Source organism: Galeopterus variegatus, unplaced genomic scaffold (assembly GCF_000696425.1).
Source record: "Galeopterus variegatus unplaced genomic scaffold, G_variegatus-3.0.2 Scaffold545, whole genome shotgun sequence".
NCBI lineage: Eukaryota > Metazoa > Chordata > Mammalia > Dermoptera > Cynocephalidae > Galeopterus > Galeopterus variegatus.
In genome coordinates this window covers 386,464-405,558 of record NW_007726656.1, presented here as the reverse complement: position 1 = coordinate 405,558, position 19,095 = coordinate 386,464, and the positions used below count along the sequence as shown (strand labels likewise).

At 35.1% G+C, this 19,095-nt stretch overlaps 1 protein-coding gene across 2 annotated transcripts in view; it reads right to left on the bottom strand.

Annotated features, from left to right (window-relative positions):
* SETDB2 (SET domain, bifurcated 2) overlaps positions 1-19,095 on the bottom strand; it is a 49,887-nt gene that overhangs the window by 16,235 nt on the left and 14,557 nt on the right. For both annotated transcript variants that reach the window (XM_008569930.1, XM_008569929.1), the window contains exons 3-4: positions 18,210-18,275; positions 12,030-12,126 (exon numbers count right to left, since the gene is read on the bottom strand). In XM_008569930.1, coding sequence (XP_008568152.1) covers positions 12,030-12,126; positions 18,210-18,275 — 163 coding nt within the window. The remainder of the gene's footprint in view (positions 1-12,029; positions 12,127-18,209; positions 18,276-19,095) is intronic.

Below are 19,095 nucleotides of genomic sequence, written 5' to 3'. Positions count from 1 at the left end.
AATTTCATTCTCTTTTAATTTTTTTCCATAATATGTAATCCACCTGGTGATCATATTGACACATCAGAAAATGATGGCAAACTGATATTTTAACAAAATAAAAATCTATGAAGATTCTACTTGTTTGAAACTCAGCTTTAAACTTTCACAAAGAACCTGTTTTATGTAATATTTTCTATTTTTAGATGCCTGTTATGTATTGTAATATAGGTATTTTAGTGATTTTTTATATTACCTGTACAAAGCAGCAGTGTCCAATAAAACTTTCTCACTGATGGAAATAATCTGTGCTGTTCAATATGGTTGTCACTAGACACATGTGGCTACTATGCACTTTTAAATTGGCTAGTATGACCAAAGAACTGAACTTTAAGTTTTATCTAATTTTAATTAATTCAAATTTAATAGCCACATGTAGCTTGTGGCCACCATATTGTATGTGTAGATATGGACTTTCTTCATCCTTTCTCCAGCTATACAGTAATCCTCTGCCTTAGTTCTACAATTTATTTAACTAGTTCACTATTTTCTCTAATCTTCCGCTAATACAAGTCATGATGTAATGATGTAATGAATAATCTTGTACATAACAATTTCATACATTTAAAGATATCACTGCAGAATACATTTCCAGAAGGTGGAATGCTTGGTCACAGTGTAAATGGATTAGTAATTTTGTTAATATGACTAAATTGCTCTCCATGGAGTCAGCCCCTTCAGCAATACACGAAGAGTGCCTGCTTTCACAGAGCTTCATTAATCAACTGGATCTTGATGCTTTTGGATTTTGGACAATCTAATAGGTTAACAGATGTATTATAGTTTTTAATCTTTTAATGCTGAAAATGTCTGTTTCCAATTTGTCTCTTTGTTACCACTTTGATGAACATCCTCATACATAAATCCTTGACCAAATTCCTGATTATTACCTTAAGATACATTCCTTTAACAGGAATTATTAGGTCAACAGTAATACGCATTAAACAAAACTATACTTAGTAAAACTTTCAAACATACACATAAGAGTATATTTTTCTTGTAAAAAGAAACTATACCGGGCCCCTATGTAGCTGTGAGAAATGCAAAATTCTTGGCACATAATGACTCTGTTCAAACCTCTGCACTAAATGACCACCAAACTCTGGCATGATTTCTAGCAGCAGCATAAAGCCATGTCCCCAGGATGACCCCATCCCCCTCTTACAATTCCTACCTGAGAAAGCTCAAAACTGCCAGGAGAATTTACTATTTGCTCTAGCCAACACCTGACAATAAGCTGACCTCCCCTTTTTAGAGCATTTACTTTTAAAAAAGGACTTACAATTGTGAACCTTTCTCCTGTCCTTTTGAGATTGATATCTACAGTATCTCCAACTTAGGAGTCTCTTTCTCAAACACCTGATAGCCATTCCTTTGAAATGTAATTATAAAATAAAGAAGGATGAGGCTTCTGTCTCCCATTCTCTGTGGGAGGATGGAATCCTAATTGCCAGCCAGCAGACACAGCTGTCCTAATCACATTTACACTGACACTTTGTAATTTTTAACTTGAGCCCCCAATTGTTCCCTCTCCATACTCCCTTACTGTCCTTTTAAAATGCCCAGTTGCTTCTCCACAAAGGAATCTGGAGCGCAGCTCTGCCCCCTACTGTCAGTACATACTAAGTGATATGTTTTCACCGCATTAACTAATGCCCACCTTTATCTTTGACATATCTTACCAAGCTTCAATAATTACCAAAAATTTTGCCTATTTTACGTCATCTATTCTCTTTCCCTCTTGCCCCTCCCTGAAATGAACACCCACTCTTTTTTCCTGAAGTATTTTAAAAAAACAAATCCCAGACATCACATCTTTTTACCTGAAATAATTCAGTATGTATTTCTGACAAAGCTTTAGAAATATACATCATCTCAGGAGCTGGCCTGTGGCTCACTTGGGAGAGTGTGGTGCTGACGACACCAAGGCCACGGGTTCAGATCCCTATATAGAGTTGGCTGTTTAGCTCTCATGGGAGAGCATGGTGCTGACACCACCAAGGGTTGAGATCCCCTTACCAGTCATCTTTAAAAAAAAAAAAAAAGAAAGAAAGAAATATACATCACCTTAATGGCCATCTTCACATTTCCCTGAATCCAAACAAATCCCACATGTTGTATTTGATTCAGATGTCTTTTATATCTCTTTAATTTCACAGCATTGTGGCCTAAGGCTACTGTTTCAAGGGAGCAGAGGTGGGGGGTGAAATGGAGGCTGCAAAACTAACAACCTTCTAATTCTATCATTCTCACTGAATTTTCTAGCTGGCATTCTTTTGTAAAGAAGAAATTTTCCTCACCAATTCTTGGGTTATCCTGACATACAATTAGGACAGGAAAGGCAGGATAAATGCTTGATTTATTTACTACTACTCAGAATAATGAGTTGACTCCTAGCAACTGACAAAGTGACTGATTTTTAAAATGTTATTAATAAATGTTATCATGAACTCATGGATTTTTACATATTTAATGTCCTTAAATCAATTGTAGTGACTATTCTTTTTCATGTTCAAATTGTGCCATTTTTGGCCAGTGGGAGCTCCTTCAAGATTGTTCCTGTATCCTTCTAACACAACCACCAGTTTTTTTTTCGTTTGTTTGTTTTTTCCCTTTTTGTCTTTTTTACTGACCGGTAACGGGATCGCAACCCTCGGTGTCGTGTCAGTGAGCAGGAACTGGTCTCCACATGGGATCCGAACCCTCGACAGAAGCGCCGCTTCCCAAGCAGCGCACTCTCCAGTGCGCCACTGGGCCGGCCCAAAGATTTTTTTTTTTGCCCTTTTTGAGACTGGCCACACCGCGCTGAGCGCACCGGTCATCCCTATATAGGATCCGAACCCTCGGTGGGAGCGCTGCTGCGCTTCCCAGTGCCGCACTCGCCCGAGTGCGCCACAGGCTCGGCCCACAACCACCAGTTTTTGATAGCAGTTTTGCTTTCTGTTACAGGATGCCCAGGTCTGGAATCAGATAATTATCTAAGGAACAATGGTTCCATTTAATAAGAAATGACATGTAGAGATCATAATCATGGTGCTAGGAGGCAGAAACATTTTAATCAACATAGACTCCCAAACTGCTTTCCAAAAAGGCTGAACCAATTTACACTCTCATAAGCACATATGAATGCTTTGTCTATCAAAATATTATTCTTAACTTTTTACTCAACTTGATACATTAAAAAATAGTATTTTATTACTTCCTTAATTGGTTTTTCTATAAGTAATAAGAAGTTTGAACATAACTTCATGTTTATTGGTCTTTTTTTCCCCTCTGGTAAAATGTCTATTCATATATGTTGCCAATTTTTCTAAGGGGCATTTGTTCATTCATTCATCAAAGATTTCTTGAATGCCTGGTTTGTGCTAGGTACAATGGAAATAATGATGACAGGAGATCCATAATCTCAAGAAGCTTATATTCTAGGCAGAGAACTAAGTATTTAAAATAAAGTATAAATAATGTTATGGATACAGCTGTGATACAGGTCATGGAAACAAATATGGAAAGTCATCTAATCTTTATTATTTTTCTGACTTTTTATGGTTCTAATTTTATAATTAATTTTCCTATGGTTTAGGGGTACTATTTCACCTGGAACTTATTTTGATGTACCATGAAGTTCTAACTTAAATTTTCCAAATGATATCCAATTGTTCCAGAGTCATTTTTGAAGAAGTCCTTCTTTTACCTTGTGGCCTCTGACTACTTAATCATAAGTTCTTATAAATACATAAAAACATTCTCCCATTTTCTATGCTTATTTCATCTCTTGATCAAATTGTTAATTCTTATACCAGTATAACACTGTTTTTCATAGGCTGAAGGAAAATTTTGGTACTTCTCAGGGATGAAAGTCCTCCCTATTTTTCCTTCCAAACATGTTGTAGGTGTTTCCTGATCTTTTATCTTTTGAGATTAAATTTATAATAGCTTGTCAAGTTAAAAAATCCAAGTGCTGGGATTTCATATGGAATTAAATTGGATCTATAGATTTACTTGGGAGGAACTTACATTTTTATAATATTCAGTCTTCCCACCCAGGAACAAGGTAAGTTTATCTGTTCGTTAAAATCTTTAGTTTTAATTTTCTTCACGTATATGTCTCTTGTGATTACTCCCAGCTATTTTATTTTTGGATATTGTAAACAGGGATTTTATTTCATATTTTCTAACAGTATGGACTTTTGTATTTCTATTTTATGTGATCATTTTACTAAACCCTCTTCTTAGCTTAACAGTTTTACACTTAAATCAGGTTTTCTAGATAGATGAGATTACCTATAAATAATTTTACTTTGCACATTTCAATAATCATATTTTCTTTTATATTCTATTGTAGTGGCTGGAATTTCTAGAAAAATATTGAATAACAATTATGATAGCAGGCATTCCTGTCATCTTCATTTGAAGGATATGCTTCTAAGGGTTTCATCAATATGAGGGATGTTGGATGTTGGTTTGAGAAATATCTTCTATTTCTAATAGCTGGTATTGACTTTTTAAAATGTATTTTAGCATCTATTAGGATGAGATTTTTTTCCTGTGTGCACCTTTGTAAAATAGATTGCCCAATACTAAATCATTCTTGCTTGACTAGTATAAATCCTACTTGGTCATATCTCTTGATTAGAGTTGTTAATACTTTATTTAGAATCTCTATATCTATAATAATGATATCTAAACTTTTTAGGGCCATGAAGCCCTTTGACAATCTGATGAAAGCTATGAACTCTCCCCCTCTAGAAATATGCTTATTAATATAACATTTTGCATACAATTCAGAGGCTCCATAGATCTTATTTAAGGATTCATCTTTATTAGAAATAAATCTATATTTACATGGTTTCCACGCCACTGCTATGTTTAAAATACCATGTCTTACCCATTCTTAAATTCTACATCTTTTGGTAAGAGGATGTCTGAAAAAGTTTCCTGGAAGGGTATGAAGACTGTATATTTTCTGAGCCTTTGCAGAGGTTAAATTTGGTATAACCTGATTTTTGTTATTTTGTTTTTGTTTTTTGTCTTGCTACTTGTAAGATATTTATACTTTAGTATTGATAGTAAAATGTTTTTAACCAATGTTTATCTATTAGTTATTTTCATTATTGTGATGCTTGGTAAAGCATTTTACCTCCAGACTTGATATTTTCTTATACTCAGAAGTTATTGCCTTTGATTATTGCTTCTGCTTCATTTATTCTAGCTTCTGGTGTTGTTTGTTTTACATTTTAGTTCAGGATAAAACATGGCAGATTTTTCCAAAAGCAATGCTTTTATAGTGCAGGTTTACATTAATTATTTTTTAATTTATTGAAAACATCTACATTTCATATTTATATAAATATCACATTTTTAAATAGAAAATATGTATTTTTATTTTCTAGGTGCTGGAGCAACTCTGAGACTCTGAGTCCTAGTTTAGACATGGTGATTTTCTCCATTTGAGCTATGAGCAGCAGCACATTGGCCCTTATCTTACCATCTTTGTTTGAAATTTTTATGTTTTGTAAAGAACATTATAATATATGGATGATCTTGAAAATATTTCAGTAGCACTCACTGGAGTTATTAGTTTCCTATTAGTAGTTTCTTTTAAATATCCTCCTTAATGGAACACATAAATAAAATGTAGTATTTTTACATTATGGAAAACCAAACAAGAGTTAACGGGAACAAAATAGACTATACACAGTTACATTATTAAATCTCATAACCAATGCTGAGTAAGGCAAGTAAGAAGGTATGTATGACTACTTACGTAAACTTAAAAAACTATAAGCAACAGTACTATATATTATCTGTGGATATATAGATGCATATATATATTTATGTGTATATTCATATATTAGGGGCTGGCCAGTTTGCTCAGTTGGTTAGAGCATGGTGTTATAATGCCAAGGTCAAGAGTTTGGACCCCCGTACCAGCAACCACCAAAAATAAATATATTCTTATATTGGAAAAGAACTGGAAAAATAAATAATAATACTGATTGCTTCTAGGAAGGCAGATAGGGGCACAGAACTTCTGCTGGGAATTCGGGTATGGTTCTAACATACTAAAATGTTTTATTTTCATTTAAAAAAAGAGACTGGAAGCAAATACAATGGAATGTTAATAGCTGTTAATTCTGGATGGTATGAAAATGAATGTTATATTCCTTTATACGTTCTCTGTCTTTTAAATTTCTTCAAAAAGTAGTAAAAAATATTGGATGAGAATTTAGCTAAAAGATTACTGTAATTTCATCACTATCCATGGAGTACAATGTAGTAGTACCTAATGCACTAAAAATGAGGGGAAAAGTGGAAAAAAAAAATAAGGTAAGATTATGTTTTCCTTAAGTAACTTTAATCCATTTTGGTGCTTTTGAATAATGTTGAGAGTTATACAACATAGTAAGAAATATATTCTATAACCCACCTTTTGTTTTACTCTTCCATTTATTGTCTGTCTTCTTTGGCCTAGTCTACCTTAGTAATTATTTTTATTCCTTTATGTATTTATTTTAGTGTCCAATATTTCCTCATTTTTTTAAGCCACTGCCTGGATCTACTTGTTCCCTATTATTAGGTGCCAAGTTCCTTCTTATTTCTTTCTCTTATAAAACACTATAGTATACCCTGAACTCTGGGCACTTCTACTTGTTTGTCTATCTGAGATCTACCCCCTTTTGTTTTGTTTCATTCAGGATTCACTGTAATAAATTCTCTTAGGTTCTCACAGTTCTGTTCTTTGTTTTGATATAGGCTACTCATTCTCAAGTTACTCATGCATCTATAGTGTTGTATAAATAGTAAAAAGAATATTTCATTTCCTTTTTCAATTTGATTTAACCAAATAAATTATGTTTCAAATCAGATTGTGTAGTACCCTTTTATCCAAATGTCATTATTTGATTTCCTTCATTTCATCTATCATTTTTTTTTTTTTTTGGTTTCTATTTTGCCTTTTGGAGGAACAGAACATGAAATACTAATGTAGATGACTCAGTAAGTTCTTCTCTGAATATGAAGGAAATAACTTAGGGAATATGTGAAAATTATCTGGGTTATCCTTAGTTCTTAAACAACTAATATTTGTACATTAGTTTACAATGTACTTTTACATAATTTCCTCATGTGACAATAAGTACAGCTCCAAGTTAGCCTTTACTGGAACAATATACAATTAGAACTACTTAGGATTAAAATTTGTAATAGAAAATATGCTGATAAAACTTGTAATTTGGAATTAAATAATTTAAGAGTCCAAGAAAGCCAACCCAATTAAAAGTAGTCTTCTTGCGGAGGGGGAGAGGGGAGTGGGGGGAAAAAAGTATTCTTCTTGTGACTAATTTAATAAAAATTAAGAGATACAAGGCTCTAGTTATTAAGCAATTAACAAAGGGAAAAATGTCTTTTCACATTTATTTCATTTTATAAAGAATTTATTTTATTTAAATATTTCTCTTAAATAGTCTATATAGAAGAACTTCAAGGTTTTTTGTTTGTTTATTTTTAAATTTTTCTTGCGACTGATCAGTGTGGGGATATGAACCCTTGATGTTGGTATTACCAACACCATGTTCTAATCAACTGAGCTAAACGGTCATCCCTCTTATTACATTTAAGCTAACTGACCATCCCTCTTGTTACACTGAATTAGAAAACAAGAACAAGAAAAACATGTAAATGAAACACTAGCATGAGCCTTCGAAATGATTCTTTTCTTATCTTTGCCTAGTTTTATTAAATAGATGGAAAAACCCAACTTACTAAAAGTCTCAGGAGTAAAGTAACCTAATTTCGTCCCCATTTTATGGAGATTAACTTTCTTTTTTTTTTTTTTTTTAAAGATGACCGGTAAGGGGATCTCAACCCTTGGCTTGGTGTTGTCAGCTCAGCCCCACGCTCAGCTAGTGAGAAAACCGGCCATCCCTATATAGGATCCGAACCCGTGGCCTTGGTGTTATCAGCACCGCACTCTACCAAGTGAGCCACGGGCCGGCCTGAGATTAACTTTCTTTTTTTTTTTTTTTAAAGATGACCGGTAAGGGGATCTCAACCCTTGGCTTGGTGTTGTCAGCTCAGCCCCACGCTCAGCTAGTGAGAAAACCGGCCATCCCTATATAGGATCCGAACCCGTGGCCTTGGTGTTATCAGCACCGCACTCTACCAAGTGAGCCACGGGCCGGCCTGAGATTAACTTTCTTTAGATGTGAACATTACTGGAAAAAAAGAAAAATAGAAGTAAAACCAATCCTATGCAAAGCATTGTAAACTTAGTTACTGACCCTACAAAAATGTAAAAATGCTAGAGGTAAACAAAGGATAAAGATGTAAGTATAGTTATCCAGTATTGTCTGCACCTGTTTGCCAGCCTCTGGGTAAGGGATTCTCAGTTTGTATGTGGGTTAATAACTGTTTTGTCACTAATCACCTTGAACTTCAAGGTAGAGCATGGCTTCAGAAGCTGCCAATTGATTATCTAGCTTTTGACAAGGCTGAGGTAAAAAGCCATTCTATTATTTATGACCTTTAAAGAGGCTTATTTTAAAAAATGAATGTAAACTGTATTCATCTTAAAGACTGTAGTAGACACGTGAACTCAAGAATAAAATACTGAAAGCCTGTTTTCTATTAGACCTAAGATTTTCATCACTGGTTTTGCCATTGACAAATTGTATGACCTTGAGCAACTGAGCTAAGGTTGAGAACCCCTGGGTAAAGTTATTGACCATTTAGATCACCGGTGTGCCTGTATGACTACTGCCCGTTAAGGGGTTTAACTACTAAAGTAAAATAAGTAATAAACTCATTATCTTCAGAGGACATACAAAAGGAATTATTTAAACATAATTCTGATCAAGAATGAAATGTTGCCCTGGAATTCTTAATGGCAAAGGAAGAAAATCCTGAGCCTAATTTTTTTTTTTCTGACCGGTAAGGGGATTGCAATCCTCGGCACGGTGTTCTCTGCACCACGCTCAGCCAGTGAGCGCACGGGCCATCCCCATGTAGGACTCGAACCCACGGCCTTGGTGCTACCAGCGCCGCACTCTCCCGAGTGAGCCACGGGGCCAGCCCATCCTGAGCCTAATTAAACATGCTCCTTCATCAGAAAAGATCTCAGAAAGTTCAACTCCAATTTAGATATGATCTTATGGACAAAGCCTCTGACTGGAAATACAGAACAAGAGGGATAGGAGGTTCTAAGGAAACTAAGTTCTGATAATATAATCATGAATACTCCTAATGAGATAAGAAAGCAGTTAGAGAAAACAATTTAATTTCTCTAAGACACTCAGATTTTTAAAAGAATATGTATAAAAGAAAAGGTGACTAATTATGAATACAAAATATTGGTATGAACCTGTAAGAAAAGTGTCACAAAGGCTCAAGCCTAATAAGAACTGAGGTTTCTAAAAATGCTGATAAAACAACAATTAGCTTTTTTTTAAAGCTATGCTTCAAACAAGAAAATAATCTGTTAGGGAAAAGATGGCATAAAGTTAACTGATAACAGAGAGAAGGAAGAATTTCTCAAAAACAGTTTTGCCTCTGTCCTTTCCATCTATAACTATGGCCCTCAAGTTGGAAAGACCAGACAAAAATGAAAAGAATTGAAGTCTCTGACAGTTAAAAAGAGGGTATTAGGACTCAAGTTTATTTAAACATATTCAAGACTATGCCCAAAATAATTAAATGCCAAGGTCTTGAAAAAACGTCAAATACGGAAGAATTAAAAAGTAGAAAAATTCTGTCCTGGTTTTTTTTTTTAAAGAGAAGGGAAGATTTTAGAAAGTGAAGAATGGTTAGCTTAACATTGAGCTTTTAAATATTTCTAGAGGATGGTATCAAGTGTGTGACTTCCAAATACTTAGAATTTAAAAAGCCAACACTAGACACTGAATCAATAACTGGGTGAGAAAAGTCCAAATTAACTGAAGTTTCCTTTGTGATAAAGTTTTCAGTAAGTCTTGATAAAGTTTGGTAAAGCTATTGTGCTATAGCAGTGAACCTTGATTTCTCATGACAGCCTTGTGAGTGAGAAATGTAGGTGAGACAATAGTAGAGGTAAGTAAACTCACAGTTGGTTGAATAGTTCTTTCTAAAGAGTAATGAGTAATTTCTAGTAGTAATATCTAGTAGTGAGCCAGCCACAAGGTTTTGTCTTTGCTCATGTCCTATTCAATATTGTTTTCAATGACCATAATAAAGACTAAAAAGCTTATTTATTTGTACAAGATGTTACACTAGAAAGGACAGAAAATATTACAGACAAGAGATCCAAAATTCAAAAAGATTCTGATATACTGGTTTAATGAGCTTAAACCAAAAAGTGATACTTAAAAGGAGTAAACTAACTCCTACATTTAGGCTTAAAATACAATTATCTAAATATAAGATGGGGAAGAGCTTGTTTGATGGTAATTTACATGAAAAAGAATCTTATATTTTACTGAATTAGAGTGAGTGAATCCGTTTTTAAAAATTAATGAAATTTGGGCCGAGCCTGTGGCGCATTCGAGAGAGTGAGGCACTGGGAGCGCAGCGGTGCTCCCTCCGCGGGTTTGGATCCTATATAGGGATGACCATTGCGCTCACTGGCTGAGCGTGGTGTGGCCGGTCTCAAAAAGGACAAAAAAAAAAAAAAAATTAATGAAATTTTATGCTGCATATTAGAAGGTCTGAATATCCAGAAAAAAATTGTTTTGAGATCTACTGAAATGGCAAAAGGAATTAAAAAGCGTTAACTCAGGAGTTGTGTTACAAGTGTTTTAAAATTAAGGAGTTATAAAAGTGTGAACTCAGCTTTCTCTGGGAGCATTTTAAAATAAGTTTTATGGGTCTTTTAGACTCACTCGAACTGTAATGACATCTCTAATATTTGTAAATACAAATCATATATAATAGTGTCTATCTACAACTCTCACAGACACTAAAATGAAAAAAGAAAAAAAATCTATAATGAGAAATTTTGTCAATTTAATGTTTGCCTGAAAGGACAAATGAAATTAGGGAAACAATGTAAGAACTTTCTTTCTTTTTTTTTTTTTTTTTTTTTTTTTTTTGTCTTTTGTCTTTTTCCATGTCCGGCAACAGATCGCAACCCTCAGTGTTGCCCCCGTACCGGACCGGGGACCGGCAACGGGATCGCAACCCTCGGCGTTGCTCCCGCGCCTCGCTCAGCCAGTGAGCGGGAACCGGTCTGTATGTGGGATCCGAACCCTCGGGCGGGAGCGCCGCCGCGCTTCCCAAGCGGCGCACTTATCCAGTGCGCCACCGGGCCGGCCCTAAGAACTTTCTTTCTAAAGACACTTTTTTTGTTTTTTGAAACTATATTTTCTGCTCTAGCACAAAATACTTTCAGAAACTTCCTTTTAATTAGTCCTTGAAGATTTTGGTATGGGCATAACCTACTAAAAATACATAAAAACCAAGAATGAGAGTGTCAGATTCCCTCTTGTACAATTCTTCATGCTGAGGAATCTTTACTGAAATTAATGGTAAAAGGAGAAAGGGAAGATCAGAAAAATTTAGCCTATTCCCATAAACTTTCTGACATTACTTTAGAATTGTTATGCATTGAAAAAACTGAATTGAAAAAGAAGAAGCAAAATTAAAAAAACAAAAACAAAAAAAATTGAATTGATACTGAAAGAAACACTTTTGACCACTTTTAATCCTCCGAAAAATCCAGGGGAGGGAGAAAAAGCCAACTTAGCAGATTTCAGTGTTTTAATAAAATACACAAAGACACCTGAAGTTAATACTTTTAAAAAGACTTGATTTCCTAGAGATATGAACAAATAAGTAACCTATTAAGGGACTCATAAACTTTATCCTACATAAGAATACTAAAATTTACAACTTTTAAAGCTTTAATGAGGAAAAAAACCTTATTTATATATTTTATCTATTCTAATGTCAAATGATTTAGAAAGAGTAAGTCTCTTTCTAGGAGCAAAAGCGTTAACAACATAAGTAACTTATATACATACAGAAATGTATAGTCTTCTGGAAAGGAGGTTTCATACGATGTAGAAGGAAACGCATTTGATTTGTTTTCCTGTTCATTCTGAGTCACAGGCGTATGACCTACATGAAAAAAATACAAATGTGAGTAACAAGTACATCAAGTTAAAAATCATTCACTATAATATTCATAATATATTCATTGACTAGAGATTCTGCCCATACAGAGCCCTAAAATTTGCAAACATATTAAGATTTCAAGATTGAACCAGAAGATTAGGTGCCAGAATTTTCAAAAACCTTAAGAAAATAATATAGGATTTTAAAAAAACCACTTAGGATAGAAGAGATTTCTACAGGAGAAACTTTAAGTTGGCTTGAACTTGAGCTGAATTTTAATCAACAAAGTGAACATCAAGTACCCCTACTTCTGCTTGTATTTTACAGAAAAATAACACAACTTTCCAAGGCTCTATAAAAGGCTTAGAAAATGAAAAGTGTATGTACCTTTTGTTTTCTCATTGCTGTACAACTATCTATGGGGAGGTGGCATATGAGGTATTTGGGTACCTCTTCTGATCTGTTTTTTCATATTTTTTCATGTATCTTTTAATCTCATTTCTTGTTTCTTCTTTTTCTTCATTTTATATTTCACCTATTCTTACCCTCTAACATGACTACACTATAGAAATAAAGCTGTGTATAGTATTTAATATAAAAAGCTATAGATTTCCTGTTCTTATTTTGAAAAGTGGATATGTGGAATATTCTGTTTGGTTTAAAAACTTTTCTTTATGTGCTGACTTCTTCCTATGCACTGAGGAACCATAAGAAAAAAAGTGATTCTTTTTTTTTTTTTTTTGTCTTTTTCGTGACTGGTAAGGGGATCACAACCCTTGGTGTGGTGTCGCCCACAGCACACCGGTCATTTCTATATAGGATCTGAACCCACAGCGAGAGCGTCGCTGCACTCCCAGCGCTGCACTCTCCCGAGTGCGCCACGGGGCCGGCCCAAAAAGTGATTCTTATCCTGCCTTAGACTACTGTCTTGCTGTTAAAGAAAAAAATATTCAATAATACTTGTTAAAGCACAGTAAGGCAGACTTCAGGACCATCTCTATAGATATAAGGACCACTGCAGTTGGATTTTGCAGTTACAGAGGGAGACTGGTCTCTAAAGATGCATAAAACCTACTTACAGTATGGGCAAGTGGGAATTTATAGCCAAGAAGCAGGCTGGGGGTCAGAGGATGGAAAAATTACTAAGAGGAAACATCAGGGATAAAAGCGGATTTTGGTTAAAGTGAACCAACAGGATTCTTGCTGAAGACAACCCAGGGTGATCAGACATCACCTGGGGATGATGGAGTATGAGGAATCTGATCAGATATTTATGGTGCTCAGGTATCAAGAGTGATAAGGTATTGAAGGTGGGGGGGGGGGGCGTCATGCTTAAGTGACTTAGGGTTCTTGCTAAAACTGGATTTTTACAAGGCATTACAGTAGTCCCCCCTTTATCCTTGGGGGATATGTTCCAAGACCCCTAGTGGATGTATAAAATTGTGGATAGTATTGAACTCTACACACACTATGTTTTTTCCTATACATAATACCTATGATAAAGTTTAATTTATAAATTAGGCATAGTAAGAGGCTAACAATAACTAATAATAGAATTATAACAATAACTCTAATAAAAGTTATGTGAATGTGGTCTCTCTCTCTCTCAAAATCTTATTGTACTGTATTCACTCTTTTTCTTGTGATAAGTCAATCTGATAACCGAGATAGCTACTAAGTGACAAACAGGCGGGTGGCGTATACAGTATGGATATGCTGAGCAAAGGGATGATTCACATCCTGAGCAGGACAGAGTGGGATGGTGCAAGATTTCAACATACTACTCAGAACACTGCACAATTTAAAACTTATAAATTATTTATTTCTGGAATTTTCCATTTAACATTTTCAAACCAAATTGATTGTGGGTAACTGAAACTGCAGAAAGTGAAACCGCGGATAAGGGGGGACAACTGTTCTCAGGTGGGCCAAGGAGAAGGTTCAGAAGCCTGACTAAAATTTGGTCAAGCAAAGAATCACTGTCATCACATTGGACCTTTATGCAGACCAGTCTTACTAAAAACAAGAACAAAAATTTAAGTAAATAAAAGAATATTTTAAGTTGTAATCCAAAGCCACTTCTTGGCTAATTGGAAAACAAATATCGCTCTTTAATTATCGAGGAAAAGAAAGAAGGTTCAAAATCTGATAGTTGAGAGCTCTAATAACTGATTAGAAATTAAATTTTACAAATTAAAAATTTCTGATTTGTTTCCCAGCTAATTTCTTTGTGTGAGTTATATAAATCTTTATTAACAAATATGAACAAAACAAACATATATAAGTATAGTTAGAAATAAAATTATCTGAAAAACATGGACATTTAAAATTAATTAGATAAGGAAAGAAGGGGAAATAATTCCTCTCAAGAAAGTAATCCCTTGTTTGTGGACACAGCAAATATTTATGGGGTTATATATAAGCAAGGAAAATAAAGGTAATTAGTGGTTTATAACAGCCTGGGGAGCTCTAAACTGGATCCAGGATGGCTTGTTTTGACTTCAACACCAGGTCCTTTTACTTCTCTCAGTCTCAATATTCCTTTTAAAATAAATCTAGCATGAAACTTTATTACTAGAAGGTTTTTAATACTTACATTTGCCAGCAATGTCAATTATATAACTCTCCTCAATTACTTACTTACTTAAAAATACTTCACCACCACTGGCAAATACACAGACTTTTATTTTGATAAATCTGTTACATTTCAGATGAACTATACAAAAATATAAAATAATAATATTCAGCATTTCTACTGAAAAAAATTACAACTTTAAAAGACACAAAACAAAAATGCAACTTACTTTTAGTGGAAAATAAGTTGTTTTAGAAAGAAAAATACGTTGTTTAGAATTAATTCCTTGTTACCAGCTCTTCGTAACAAGAGAGGTTAAAAGCTTCTTTCTTGCAAAACTAATGTAATCCCTTAAGGGTGTGTTGATTCTGAAAGGGTACAGATGTGCCACAGTGGCAGGCAGAATCAACAAATGCAGGAAGAGACTTTCTCTGAACTACATTTACCTGTTTAAAAACAGATCCTCCAAAATAAAAACTCAATGGTCATAAATCCCTTCCCCTGGAAGTTTCATCAACCAGGAAAGATGGACTCTTATCACAAGAAAGCACAGGAAGTGGGCATCATACCTAGACATTTTCACAAAATATCATATCTCCCATCTATTTTCCTCAGGGTCCACTTATATTTCAATACTCGTTTGTGTTTCCAGAAGGGCCACTCCACCCCTCCCTTTCCCCTATTAAGTTGGTATAATAAGCTCTCAAATCTCACTGCTGCTTTGGGTATTCACTTCTTTCTGTGATGTTCCTGTGCACATAAAATTAAAAGTTAATATATTTGTCTGCCTTTTCTCCTGTCAATCTGTGTTTCATCAGTTTAATTCACAGCCCCCATCGCAGCCACTGAGATAGAGAAAAAGGTTTTCCTTCCCTACAATTCCAAGTGTAATTGAAGGACACTATGAAAGGGAGACTGTTTTCTTCAAGAACCTAGTCTTCTAAAACTATACTTTAGCTACTGAAATTGAGAATAATTTTGAATAACAGGTTTCTTTAAAATAGATGGTGATACTAGACTGTATTCTCAGAGATTTAAAAGCCTTATGGCTCCAAATTATGGCAATAAAACAAAAATTATTAAAGTTTGTTGACAGTGTATTATCCCATTTTTGTTGCTTACAACAAAATATCTGAGACTGGGTGTACTTTATAAAGAAAACGAAATTTATTGCTTACTGTTTCTGGGGCTGGGAAGCCAAAGTCCATCTGGTGGTGGTGACAGTGACCCAGGGGTCTCACATTGCGAGAGAGAGAGAGAGAGAGACAGACTCTCCTCTTCTTTTAAAGCCCTTAGATCACACCGAGAGAGAGAGAGAGAGAGAGAGAGAGAGAGAGAGAGAGAGAGAGAGAGAGAGAGTCTCTTCTTTTAAAGCCCTCAGAACACACCCCTAACCACCATTTTTAATCCATTCACTACAGCATGGTTCTACAATCCAATCACCTCTTCAAGGTTCCACCTTTCAATTACCACAATAGGATTTCCCACCTTCTTCACAAAGTGGGGGATAAGTTTCTAATACATAAAGCTTGGGGGACACAATTCAAGTTCAGTGAGTTTTGGGAGTACATATTTCAAACCACTACAACAATATCTAACAGCATTAATTAAAAAAAATCTAGTAAATGTACTTTCTCAACACTTAAGCAAATTTATGATAGACTAAGATTTATGGAATGGTGATTCTGATAAAAATAACTTCTCAATTTTTCTTTTTCTAATCTTGGTACATGTAACATAATAAAAAATATATAATGGGTCTCTGCCCTGGTACCTTACACAAAGTTCCTAAAATCCTTGTAACTTCCTGAGTGATAGGGGTGATAGAAACATCTTCTGTTATAATATTTGGTCTTAGTTCCCAGTTCCTGACATGAGAGCTTCTAAGACCTTTGGAATCTCTGGAGTGATGAGTATCTTTTGTATGCTAATAAGGTAATTGTGACTGGGATCCCTAGACAGCTTCAGGATGGGGACTAGTCATCAGAATGACCAAGGGACTATTAAAGGGTGGGAACTTTCAGCCTTGACCACCCTCCTTCCCCCATCTCCAGGATGGGGAGGGAGGCAGGAGATTAAGTTAATTGCCAATGGCCAATTATTTTACCAATTATGCCTATGTAATGAGACCTCCACAAAATCCCTAAATGATGGAGTTCAGAGAGCTTCCAGGTGAATGCATCTACATGCTGGGAGGGAGGCACACCCCAATACTCCACAGGGACAGAACCTCCTGCACTCAGGGCCTTACCACACATCGTCCTATGTACCTCTTCATCTGGCTGTTCATTTGTATCCTTTACAATAAACTGGTAATAGTAAGTAAAGTGTTCATTTCCCTGAGTTCTGAGAGCCATTATATAACAAATTATCAAACCTGAGGAGGGGGTTGTGAGAACCCCAGATTTGTAGCCAACTCAATCAGAAGTACTAGAGGCCCAGGCTTGTGATTGGCATCTGAAGTGGTGAGCAAATCTTGTGGGACTGAACACTTAAACTGTGAGGTCTATGCTAACTCTGGGTAGTTAGTGTCATAATTGAAATAAATTGCAGGACACCCTGTAGGTGTCCACAGAAAATGGAACAATTGCTTGGTAAGAAAACCCCACACATCTGGTATCAGAAGTGTGTGAGTAGAGAAACAGATTTCTTTACTATGTTATCTGTAATCCTTCTAAACTGAATTTGTTTAGAGCCTGAAAGACCAATGGTCTAAAAGCAATCTAGAAATGATAAATTTATCCACCAATTTATTTATATCAGAATATACCCTTCTAGTACTGTTCTTCTCAGAAAGCAATTTTATAGTGGTTTAGAGTCTTAGAATTCTATTTGCCCTCTTTATATGAGGTTTTTTGAAGACAAACGCTGTGGATTAAATGTCCCCCCAAACTCATTGAGACTTAATCCCTACTGTGACATTAAGAAGGTGGGAAATCCTGTTACAGTAACTAAAAGGTGGAGCCTTGAATAGGTGATTAGATTGTGGGGAACATGCCCTAGTAAACAGATTAATCCATTGATGGCTTAATTGTAGTCATAGGTATGATTCTTAGGACTTTAAAGAGAGTGAAGTTAAGTCTCTCTCTCTTGTGTCCTCTTGCCACATGATTTCCTTGCACCCGCTGGCGGCCCTTTTCTGCCACGAGTAGAAGCAGCCAAAGGCCTACATCACATCCAGCTGTCCCAGAATCATGAACCAAATAAGCTTCTTTCCTTTATAAATAACCCAGTTTCAGGTATTCTGCTGTAGCAACACAAAAAACGGACTAATACAACACACATCTGCCCATGCTTTCCCTAAGATGCTTAGTAGGATGTGCATTTCCTATTTCTGGATGGGTAGGACTTGTCATTTAACAAAAGAACCTGTGATTTATAGAATTTAATAATGTGGATCTTATATTTTACTTAAAATTATCTTTAATTAATCTGACATATTAAGGGTGGCCTACTTCATGGCAAGAAAATACCAAAGAATACTTTAGATTGGGATAAGAGATGTACATACCCTTTATCAATGTTGAACTGTTACTTATAGTTGCCTCATTCACTAGAATCATTGCTTGGATATATTCTGTTAAGGAAGGAAAAATAGAAATGAATGGTGCCAGCTACTGTGCTAAACAATTTACATATTTTATTTCATTTACTCTTTACAACTCCCCTGAGAGGTTATTATGACTGTCTGCATCAGAGACAAAGAAACTGAGGCTCAAAGTTTAAGCTATTTATTCCAGGTCACTCAGCTAGAAAGTAGCAGAACTGGATTCAAACCTAGATATGTCTGACTCATGAAGGACTGAGAAAGAATATTAAGATGAAAAATAGTATCATTGTACCAGTTTTTTTTTTTTTGCCAAAAACATGTCATAAGAACACCCAGAAATTAAGAATAGTCTGGGGAAAATTTTTCTTTAAAACCCTATGTCCTATTCCCATACCAGCCAGCTGCCAAAAAACAAATGAACGAAACCCCCAAATATCCTGATGGACTGAAGGAGGATTCCACATTAAAACCTTAAGTTTTACAACCACCCAGAGTTGAAGACAAACAAATAGAAAAATAAAAACTTGGATGACTGAACTGACTGCCTATACAGAACACAAGTTTTGCTTTCAGCAGACTAGTAAAGCAAGTTTTGTTTAGAGGGCAAAATATAGTTCTATGTATTTTTTTAGATTAGTTGTCTCCAAATAATGGGGTAATAGATAATTTTTCTTTGTTATATTTTTCCATATGTGCCAAATGTTGTACAATGAAAGATATTACTTTTGTAACATTCCTCCTCCCTGCCACACACACACACAAAAGATATAAAGGTTAAAAAAAAAAAAAAAAAAAAAAAAAAAAAAAAAAGAGGGAAAAAAAGAAAAGGGAGTTTAAAAAAAAAAAA